The following is an 11,802-nucleotide window of genomic DNA, read 5'->3' on the forward strand; positions in this document are numbered from 1 at the left end:
GAGAATGTTTTCTCTCTTTTTTTGGATTAATGGATGGATTTGAGATTTACGACTAAGAGGTGAAGGTCCCATGGAGATGGGAATTTTTTTGCGCTCTTCAGGATGTCCATGCTTAGGTTTTTATTTATCTTGCATGAGCCATTTGTTGAGGGTCAAAATGTGCTAAACAAGGAGAATGGACTTCAATAATAAGTTCCTGACGTCAAGGTAATGGAGAAAAATATTTAGCACAGAAAGAATCAGAGCCCAAGCAAAAAAAAAGGCTCAACCCTGCCCAAACTAACTTGACCTGTAACCAATGGCTCAACTGAAGAGCCTGGCACCACAAAAACCGGGCAAGCCAGTTTAAGAACCTACCGGTTGGATTCCACCTCAGTTATGGAACGTGTTTTCACATAGAGGACATGTGGGGCACATCTTGGAGTTAATTTCTATTGGGGTAAGACCAACCCCCATATATAAACGAGGTTCTCAACCGATTGAGAGATCCAACTTTCAATCGTTAAAAAACACATCTACTACATTTTTATCCTAATTCTCTCTAGGTACCCTTGCCGACCCTAGGACAACCTTCTTGTGCCCTTCCCGATGGGTCTTCTCAGGAGGTGTTCAGGAGTCTACTAGGCGAAAACAAGCATCAAATAGGCCTAACCAGTTTGCCGGTCGGTTTTGCTGATTTACCACATTCTTGCTACGATCTAGGTTGTGTACGACCTCGAGCGTGCTAGCCTTGTTGGTGTGTGATCCAAATCTACGTCAACACACTTTTTGACGACTCCGCTATGGAAGAGAAGAATTTCTCGAGTGCAGCAGGTGGAATGATCACAAGAGAATTTCTGTGCCTCTGCAGAGCCTCTGTCCTAGAAAGTAGTCTTTGAACCGCTAACGGCTAGTAGACCACATGCTCCGATGGTACTTTGGTGGGGACCACCGGATACATCTAGTGGTGTCTTGAATCACCCGAGAACTCTAGGGGGTCACCACATAAGTCTAGTGCCCGCCACCGAAGAATGCGTTGCACTAGTTTGAAATCTCCCTCGCGCACAGGTAGTGATCACCACATGTCCTCCTTTGAGTCACTTTCTCTAGCACACAACTGAAGGCCTGGGTAGCAAACCTAGCTACCAAAATCTCCAAAACCTGTTATGTGGTGCTGCCGAACCCCCACCACCGGAGATTTTGGTGACTTCTTGACAATAGACAACAATTGGCACAAACAGGGTTAAAGGCCTATCCTATTCTCCGGTGACCCCAAGCTAGGGAACCAGATATTTCCATTGGGTGTAGAAAAATTGCACCAAGTTCATCTCTCAAATGCTTTTAAGATATAATAACTCCAAATGTGTTCCATCTTGAACACCATCACTTGCGGCCTGTCACTGAATTAGCTTTTCAAAAAATAATTTTCAAAGGATTTTCACTTTCTTCCTCACCATGTCACTAGGTACAATGCATATGTAAAGTTAGTTCAAATTTAGTGGCACTAGATAATCGTAGTTGCTTTAGAGTTCCCTCTTAATAGTACACTATCTATCCTAAACCTTACCATGCACTGTGTTGCATCTTGGCCGGTGAAATGGAAGGCCCTAGCATATACCTTTACTTTCTGGCTTGTTTTCATCTCGTTATTCACTTCATGGGTGAGCACTTGCTTCATATGGCATGATCTCAATTTCCACCGCATCCTAGCCTTGCTCATCACCATCATGAGGAACCTAACTCAATCACAAATCATTAAAGCATTAGTCCACTAGTTATCACTCAGTTACCACAACCAAACTTAGGGCTTTCAATTAGGAAACCGAGTTAGCCTGCTTTTGCTAAGTCGGACTCCAATAGCTAGTTTTTTTAGATAAACCTACAAACTGCTCTCCCTTTCCCCTTTGTGTTGGTTGTTGATGCCCTTTACATTCCATACATGACCAAAAAGCCAATGGTTCCCTCCCAAACCTCCTTGTGTGGGTGTAAGGTGATTAGAAAGTGAAATCCTTAGTTTGGGTCGAGAGCCTTGTTATCTAAGAATCTTAAAGGCATGAGAAAGTTTGTGTGACAAAGAGTGAGCTGTCAAATCTTTGAGCACTTGAGCAAGTCCATATTTTGGTGCATTTCATACTCTTGGAGGTTAAGCCTCCTAGGTGGCTAGGCATTGCCAACAAGCATCCAAAATTGTGGGTTGCTACAACAAGTTTGTGTGGGTTATGATCTTGCCCTCAAAGGAGAAAAGGTTATCTAGTAGAATCGTCGAAAGTGGTTCAGAGCAACCCGGCTAGAGTGTACCCACAGAGTGTTGACTCACGACTTCCACAACGGAGACCTATGATCCAAGTGGGGATATGAACTCTAGGAAATATATCACTACATCTATCCTTTGGTTTGCCTCACATTTTTACTTATATTGCATATCTTGTGTTTTTGTGACTGTAGGGATGTGAACCTATATCAAGGAACTCACCGAGAAGTCCCACACAAGTTTGGTTTAACATGAAAGAGGCGAAGCAGATCTACTAGTTTTCTACAGGACTTTAGGGAAAGTCGGCTAAGTAGACATTGGTACCCACTGAGCCGTGTTTTCCATTTGACCTGGTCCGATAGTCAAACCCGGCCAAGCCGGCTTGCAATACCGGTTAGGCTTGCCTTGGTTGAATCTTGTAGCTAACTATGTCTTTAATTGCTAATTTCTTGTGAAAATGTTTGCAGTCTATTCATCACCTCTAGGTATCCACCCGGCCCTTTCATTTACAATCGATGGCATGAAACTGCCCCTGGAAACTATATTTGACCGAGTCTAACAATCGTTTCCACAGTGGTGCCTCCAATAGTGAGATTCAAATAGAAAATTAGAGAAATAAACTACCAATTTTGTCAAGCCAAAATTTGATATAGTTTGATACCATAAGTAACTCACCCCTAGAGGCACGGAGAAGAGAATAACACCAGTGAACATGAAACAACCTCATGATGGGACAAAGTTTCTTGTACAATTAATTTAAACAGAACTAGATGATACCCCGCATTGCTACGGGAATTTTATAGAGAGATCTGTAGATAGTTGTTTTGGATTGGTGTGGAAGTCTCAACAATTGTGGTGTAACTAATTTCAAAGTGAGTATACATAAGAAAATTATAGTAATGGTTTTGTATGGTATGGAAATAAACATAATTCATCAAGAAAGGGATAAGTCATAGTCATGAAGATACATCCGTTGGATCACCATGTTATTAGGGGTAATAATGAGATTTCTTATTGTAATAACCAAATATATTTCTAATTTTATATACGTAGTAGAGTAGTGGGAGCGTTACAATGCATTGTTGACGACGTCCTGCATGTGGTGACGGAAAACAACATTAGTGCTCTCTCTTTGCGTAATGAAATGAATTGTAGATAGTGTGGAAACTGGAATCATGCAAAAGGAAAAAGAAGGGGTATCAAAGAAGGAGAGCACGCTTGGTGATTTGTATGCTTTATTGGAGCTCTGCACATGAAGGGCAAACACTTCACCTTCAACTGGGTCCACACAAAGAATAATAATAATAATAAAATCATGTTAGACAAAGACTCAGCTTGGTTTCCTCCGTCCCACCAGTTCCGCACAGGCCAAATGGGGTCACTCGGTGGTCCGTCCGCGGCACTTCTCCAACACCGGCAGCGCAGCTGCTTCTTCTTCTTCCCCAAGTGGCACGCTCCTCGCCCCGAGCCGGCCAGCGGCCACCGTGCTTCTCCACCTGCGAGTCAGCAGCAACTACAGCCGATCTAGACTTCGATATATTTTAGTAAATACGAGTCAGTGTCGCAAGAGAAAAACTGGCACACACCTTGGACCACTTGGTGTGTGGCGGCTTGCTTCCACAAATCATGTGATGGGATGCACATCTTCCACAGCTATAAAAAAGCACTAGTTCAAGCCATACTTGTTGCTTGCAAAGATAGGAAGGAGCTCAAGTACGTCACAGCAGAACCTATGGCTTTGCAAGGCCTTGTGGACTGGAAGGGACAACCTGTTACGGGAAAGAGGCATGGTGGAGTGAGAGCCAGCGTGTTCATCCACGGTAAGTAAAATAAACAGCATCATTAGGTGTACTCTTTTACTGTGTATATAAGTGGTTGATGCTATGTTCAACTGTGTCTACAGTCCTAATTGTGATGGCAAATATATCAAATATACCGCTGATATTGAACCTAGTGAGCTACTTACATGGGACGATGCACATGGGTGTCAAGGACGCATCAACCACTTCCACCAACTTTTTTGGTGCAATCTGTTTCTTCTCCTTACTTGGTGCCTTCATCTCGGATTCCTATATCAAGCGCTTCTACACCATCCTCATCTTCGCACCCATTGAGATCATGGTAAGTATATATCATTTGCTAATAGATAGAGTACCTAGTCCTGCATCTTTTTGTTAAATACATATATATGTCCTGCATCTTTTTGTTAAATACATATATATATATTTGGCAAATGTACCGTTCAGTCACAAATACATAGAGTTTTGGACAAGCTTCTGGTCAAAGTTTTGAAATCTCGCCAAATATCCTATTGGGAGCTGAAATGTATGGATCGAAAACGTAGAAAGAAATTCGGAGAGAATTGGTCTCAGACTCTCAGTGAGCTGAGAAGAGTTTTTCTTTTCTGTTGCAGGGTTACGTGCTCCTAGCATGCCAAGCACACTTCCCGTCGCTTCACCCGCCGCCGTGCGACATGATCAACCACCCCAACCAGTGCACTGTGGTAAGCGGCCGCAATTTGAGCTTGCTCACCCTGGGCCTGTACCTGATCCCTGTCGGAGAGGGCTCAATGCGCGCATGTGCGGCAGCGCTGGGCGGCGATCAGTTCGACGGCGAGAACCCGGCGGAAATGCACGCCAAGATCAGCTACTTCAACTGGTTCGCCTTCTCCATCTCGCTGGGAGGGTTCGTGGGTCTCGTCTTCTTGGTGTGGGTGCAGGACAACGAGGGATGGGGACTCAGCTTCGCGCTTGCTGCTCTCATGGTGTTCGTCGGCATGGTCGTCGTCGGTTTTGGCTTGCCATTCTACCGGCACCAGAAGCCCATGGGGAGCCCCCTCACAAGAATACTTCAGGTACATAGGTTCATCCACCGAGTGAGAAATTGTTGTTAAACTAACAAAAACATGTATTGAACTGAAACTTGATAAAATCTGTTGTGAAACAAAAACATATCATGAAATTTTGAAGTGAATAATTTATTCTGATTTTGTTAGGCATTTGTTGCAGGTTTTCGTAGCTGCGTTTCGGAAGAGGAAGCTATCAATACCTGAGAATCTACTGGAGATGCATGAGCTCACTGCCGGCACGGGCAAGAGTGTTGAATTGATGGAGAGAACCCCAGACTTCAAGTAAGATAAGCTGGTGTCTTGTTCACTTCTCATTTGTAAGTTAGTAAGTAACTCGATCTAGTAGTACTCTCGGTCAGAACGGCGTGAAAAGTGTGAAAGTGAAACTAAGGTGTCAGAAAGAGACGTCTGAAAGCAATTTTCCTCCGGTGACAGTAAATATTTGACATTTTGAACAAGATATATAGAGATGAAAGCAGGTTAAGCCACAAAACCACGTATACAAACTTGATTATGTGGGCAACTCACAGCATGTGTAATAATTAAGTCTACATATGTTGATTCGCGGGCTGCCCCGGCCCACTTGGATCATTATAGTCAAGCTTTAAAAAAAATTGCTATCAAAATAACTATAAATTTTAAAATATTTAGTTATAAAGAAAAAACATATTTGTAGATTGGTATCGAATATGTCAGAAATATGAATATATGGATACATATTAATAGTATAAGACATGTGGAGGAATTAATGGAAACACATCTAATTTTGCAATATAGTGCTCATTGGATAATTTTATAAGGAAATTAAACTCTTTAGATATTTGTTTCCAGCTTCTGTCTGTGGATCATTTCGTCAAACTTTGTTGTCGTGATTATAATGACATCTTGTCGTGTACATACCCAGTTGGTGTGGTGACAGTTTGACCAACTTTTCATCACCATATACATTATTCAAGGTTTCTGGACAAGGCGGCGGTGGACGACGGCGACAAGCGGGCGTGGTCGCTGTGCACGGTGACGCAGGTGGAAGAGGCCAAGATCATCCTCCGCATGCTGCCCATCTTCCTCAGCTCCATCCTCGGCAACGTCTCCATCCCGCTGCTCCTCTCCCTCACCGTGCAGCAGGGCGGGGCCATGGACACCCGCCTCGGCGCCATCAGCATCCCGGCGGCGAGCCTCTTCGTCGTCCCGATCGTCTTCCAGATGCTCACGCTGGTCGCCTACGACCGCGCCATCGTGCCGTGGCTGCGCCGCGTGACGGGGCGCGCTGGCGGCGTCACGCACCTGCAGCGCGTGGGCGTCGGGTTCGTGTTCAGCGTCGTGGCGCTCGCCGTGGCCGCCGTGGTGGAGGGCCGCCGCCGCAGGGGCGTGGCCGCGGCCGCCACACCGATGTCCGTGTTCTGGCTGATCCCGCAGTTCTTCCTCCTGGGCGTCATGGACGTCACCTCCTTCGTCGGCCTGCTCGAGTTCTTCTACAGCGAGGCGTCCGCCGGCATGAAGTCCATCGGTGGTGCCATTGTCTTCTGCATCCTTGGCGTCTCGTCGTGGCTTGGGAGCTTCCTCATCCAGGTGGTCAACCACGCCACCGCACACCGTGGTGGGGGCCATGGCTGGCTCGACGGCGCGAACCTCAATGCCAGCCGCCTCGATCTGTTCTACTGGCTCCTCGCCGTATTTGGGCTCGTATCCTTCTTTCTCTACTTGCTCTGCTCGTGGAGGTACGTCTACAGACATGATCCGAGGATGCAAGAAGCCACATTAAATGACGACGATATATAAGGTGTAGTAGTGTAGGTCATGGGTGGTTTTATGCTGACATTCCTGTGTTCAGTGTTCGCAATCTACGTTCTAAAACATGAAGTAAATTATCGGTTCCAGGTGAATGAAAGTATATGTTTCCACCAAATAAGAAATACGGATACTTTTCAAGAAGAGTAAAATATACCGGTGGTTTCTAAAGTTGTAGGAAGGTGACACTTAGGTCTCAAATTTTCAATTTTTTTTTATTTCTGGGTACATCAACTCCTCACTACGGGAAACAGATCATTTGCCGAGTGCAACTTTCTTTGTTGAGGGTTAAAAGTCGGGCACTCGGCAAAGAGCTATTTTACCGAGTGTCGCACTCGGCAATGATATACACTCAGTAAAGAATTTTGCCGAGTGTCAGACACTCGGCAAACCCTGGTGCTCGGCAAAAAGCGGCATCAGGTAACGGCCGCCGCCTGCTGTCCAGGTTTACCGAGTGCCAGCGGGTAGGCACTCGGCAAACCACTTCTTTGCCAAGTGCCAGACCCTGACGCTCGGCAAAGAATAACGGCAAACTATTTTTTTTCTCACTTTTGAACTTCAAAATTTTTCTCGAGTCCTCCTACAGTACATGAGACTCAATGTTAAAATTTGGTACATTTTTATGACTTTTTGCTATATTTAGTTAATTTATTTCATTTAATTGAATTTTTTTGGAAAATGCAATAATGGAATTTAATGATTCAAAAAATAATATTCATGGTATTGAGTGTAGTGTGAGGCCGTATCCAGGAACGGACCCAAAATTTCGAACATCTTGTTCACGAAACATGACCACGAACTTGCGGACGAATTGTTTTTAAATTTTATAAAATGCAAACGAAGTCCGAAAATCATGAAACTTGTTGAGATGTCGTGATATCGTATGTGGAGGATGTGATAAAAATTTGAGAAGGTTTGGTGCACGCCCCAGCCGGCGTGCCCTAGCCGCCTTCGCCCGCCGGCCCGCCCACACCGGCACGCCTCCGCCGGCTGCCCCGGACACTGCGGCCCGCCGGCGCCCACCACCCCATGCCCACCGCTCCAACCCCGCGGCCCGCGCCCCGGCCCACGGCAGCGCCGCCCAGGCCCTCTCGGCGCGACCCCGGTCATCCTCTCCCCGTCCCTGGTGCGCCTCGGTCGACCCCGACGCCTTCCCAGCCCCCGACACCATAGGTGAGTAGTAGAGTAGCAGTGGTAGTATGTTTTAGTAGAAGTAGAGTTCGGTAGAGTAGTAGTAGTAGTAATAGGTGGTGGTGGTGGTGGTTGTAGTAGTAGGAGAGTAGAGTGGCGGTGGTGGTGGTGGTTGTAATAGTAGAAGAGTAGAGTGGCGGCGGCGGCGGCGGTGGTGGTGGATGAATGTGACTTGGCAATGATATGTTGAATTGAATGCATATGTATATGTGGTTGTCAGCCATCGTGCCGTATGTTTTTTTGCAGGTTTTGGATACCTCACCGTACAGGGGAGGTTCTGCCAAAATTTTGAACTGAGATAGTATTTTGTTCTTTTTTTGCAGAGAAGAGCCGTCATAGCCGAGCCGGAGTATCTCGGCGACCTCGATCGTCTTCCTCGCCGTTGCGGGTCTACCTGCACCGCGTCGCCTCGCCACTGCACCGACCCGCCATGGCCCCGCTAGCCTAACTCCACCGCCACCCTAGGTATAACCCCTCTTTCCGTATCATGGTCGTAGATCGTGTAACCCAGTTAGGCGTCTCCCGTTCGAAAGAGATATGGTTGGAGGTATGCAGATCTTGCCATATCTACGACTGTATCTGTTTTGGATTGTCCATGTTTTTTGGATAGCCCGTGGATGTGTAGATGGGTTAGTTTTCATGGTCTGTTCCGATCCGAGATAGAGTTTCGGCATCACCTCCCTGTTGTTCTCCGAATACGCACTCTTCTTTGGCAGGACGTGTATCTAGAGAGCAGCAGGGAGGTGCTGCCAAAATTCTGTCTCGGATAGGAGTAGAGCATGGAGACTAACCTCATCTATGCATCCGCGGGTGGGATTAGAACCTATCCTCACCTATTAGACAGTAGGAACACCATGTAGATGCAATTGATGGTTACTTTGCTCGGTGATACATATGTTAGAGGATGGATGACCGTTAGTGGATGTACATGGGCCAGAGAAGTCAGAGTGATTACACCAATGAATGGATGGACAAGACCAATGCTTTCTTGAACAGTGCATTTGGCAAGGCTGCTAAAGGACATTGTCTAGTTTTGTGTCCCTGTAGCAAATGTGGAAACAGGAGATGGGTAAACAAGGTGGAAATGGGTAAACATCTTGTGAAGAATGGATTTACACCGGACTACACCTGGTGGGTCCACCATGGTGAAGCCCATCGTATGAGAGAGGAGGTGGTGAGACCACGGGTGGAGGCTTTTGATGCTAAAGCCGAGGTAGCAGACATGTTAGATGACTTTCACCAAGGATAGTTCGATGAGGGACGTGAGAAGGAGGAGATGGAGGCAGCCGCACAGGCGTTCTACGACATGATGGACTCGGCATAGAAACCCCTTCATGATCGGTCAACGGTGTCTCAACTGGATGCCATTGGACGCTTAATGGGGTTGAAGTCCGAGTTAAACTTGAGTCGAGAAGGCTTCGATAAGATGTTGGTCCTGATTGGCACCCTGCTTCCGGAGGGCCACATTTTGCCAAAGAGCATGTACGAGTCACAGAAACTCCTTCGTGCAATTAAGATGCTGTATGAGCAGATACATGCTTGTCCGAAGGGGTGCGTCCTATTTAGGAAAGAACACGAGCATGCAAAGTTCTGTCCAAAGTGTAAAACCTCCAGGTACCTGGAGCTAGACTCTGATGATGGCCAGAAGAGGCAACTTATGATCCCCGTGAAAATCCTATGGTACCTTCCGTTCCTACCAAGGATCCAACGGCTATACATGACCGAGGAATTCGCGAAACAGATGACATGGCACAAAAATGGCAAACGGTACAATCCTGACAAGATGGTACATCCATCCGATGGTGAAGCTTGGATCCACTTTAATGACAAACATCATGACAAAGCAAATGAGGCTCGTAATGTACGCGTCGCGCTGGCAACAGATGGGTTCAATCCTTATGGAATGATGGCTGCCCCATACACATGTTGGCCCATCTTCGTTATCCCCCTTAATCTCCCCCCGGTGTCTCCTTTCAACGACATAACGTATTCTTGTCATTGATAATTCCTGGACACCCAGGGAGTAATATGGGTGTGTTCATGGAGCCCGTGTTTGATGAATTGGTCCATGCTTGGGACGAATGGGTATGGACATACGATCGAGCTACAAAGACAACCTTCAAAATGCACGTTTGGTACCACTACTCCCTGCATGACTTCTTGGCGTGTGGGATATTCTGCGCCTAGTGTGTTCACGGGAAGTTCCCATGCCCAATATGCAAGGAAGGTGTGAGGTTCATTTGGTTGCAGAAGGGTGGCAAGTATTCGTCGTTTGACAGACATCGTCAATTCCTACCTCTTGACCATCCATTCAGACAAGACATCAAGAACTTTACGAAAGGTGTCAAAGTGACAAACCCTGCACCGCGGATGATGACTGGTGCCGAGGTTCATGCTCAGATAGATGCTCTCGTGCCCAATGAAGAAGGTGGTTTTGTGGGATATGGTGAGCAACATATGTGGACTCATATCTTGGGCATGACGAGGCTCCCCTATTTCGATGACCTTCTTCTGCCACATAACATTGATGTAATGCACACTGAAAAGAATATCGTCGAGACACTTTGGGCAACATTCATGGACACTAAAAAGTCTAAGGACAACCCTAAGGCTAGAGTGGACCTGGCAACATTGTGCGATAGACCAAATCAAGAGATGCAACCTCCTAGTCGTGGCAAGACCTGGAGAAGGCCTAAGGCCGATTTCATTTGTTGGTTCAAACAGAAAGCCCAAACTGATGCGCCTATAAGTGACGAGCTGAGACAGGTTGCAAACGGTTGTGCCGTTAGGGTCAAGTCATTTACCGGTTATAACGTGAATGGATATCGTTTTCACACAGCAAGCTACGAGCAGAGTTGGCCCAATCGAAAAACCACAAACAACAGAGTTGTTATGCCCGGCACTAATGGACTCGACTATTATGGAAGAATTGAAGAAATGTATGAACTATCATTCTATGGTTCCAAAATTCTTACTCCTATCATATTCAAATGCCACTGGTTTCATCCTAGAGTAACGAGACGAACCCCTAAGCTTGGGCTAGTCGAGATTCGACAGGATTCCATCTATCTAGGAAAAGATGTCTACATTGTGGCTCAACAGGCCGTCTAGGTTTATTATACGTCTACGTGTGCAAAGACGCCGAACATCTTAAGGGTTGGTCTATTGTGCACTAGGTATTGCCACACGGTAAACTACCTATCCCAAACGATGAAGATTACAACTTCAACCCAAACATATATGATGGAGAGTTCTATCAAGAAGAGGGGCTACAAGGGAGGTTTGACTTAGACTTAAACGAAGAGATAGGAATGGAAGTAGACAATGAAAGGGATGATGACGAGGACGCTGGAGACGAGGTGCGAAATCTGAAGGACATACAAATGCTTGAGCGATTACATTTAGGCAATGACAATGAAGACAACATTCCTCCTTCGAATAGTGTTGATGAGTTGGACAATGTTGATAGTGATGACGAGACCTATGATCCGGCTAATCTCAATCATGAAGATTATTTCTATTACATGTAATACTATGTTTTTTGTAATTATGTTTTGTTCATTTTTTGCATATATTTCGAATACATGTATTACTATGTTTTTTGTAATTATGTTTTGTTCATTTTGCACTTATTTCTAATTACGTCTTGTTTTTCTTTTTTATTGCAGGTGATTGAACAAAGATGGCGAGCGACCGTCATAGGTCCATGAACTCGATTTACCAAAGACCATGCCGACTATAGGAG

At 45.8% G+C, this 11,802-nt stretch overlaps 1 protein-coding gene across 1 annotated transcript; it reads left to right on the forward strand.

The window, feature by feature from the left end:
- Nucleotides 1–3,942: 3,942 nt before the first annotated feature.
- Nucleotides 3,943–6,909, forward strand: LOC136505082 (protein NRT1/ PTR FAMILY 4.3-like). The gene is made up of 5 exons (XM_066500179.1): nucleotides 3,943–4,050; nucleotides 4,134–4,351; nucleotides 4,644–5,084; nucleotides 5,239–5,360; nucleotides 6,035–6,909. The coding sequence occupies exons 1-5, from the start codon at nucleotides 3,963–3,965 to the stop codon at nucleotides 6,855–6,857; spliced, it is 1,692 nt and encodes a 563-aa protein (XP_066356276.1). The 5' UTR covers nucleotides 3,943–3,962; the 3' UTR covers nucleotides 6,858–6,909.
- Nucleotides 6,910–11,802: the final 4,893 nt, after the last annotated feature.

The sequence above is a fragment of the Miscanthus floridulus genome, chromosome 14, assembly GCF_019320115.1.
Source record: "Miscanthus floridulus cultivar M001 chromosome 14, ASM1932011v1, whole genome shotgun sequence".
Classification (NCBI taxonomy): Eukaryota; Viridiplantae; Streptophyta; class Magnoliopsida; order Poales; family Poaceae; genus Miscanthus; species Miscanthus floridulus.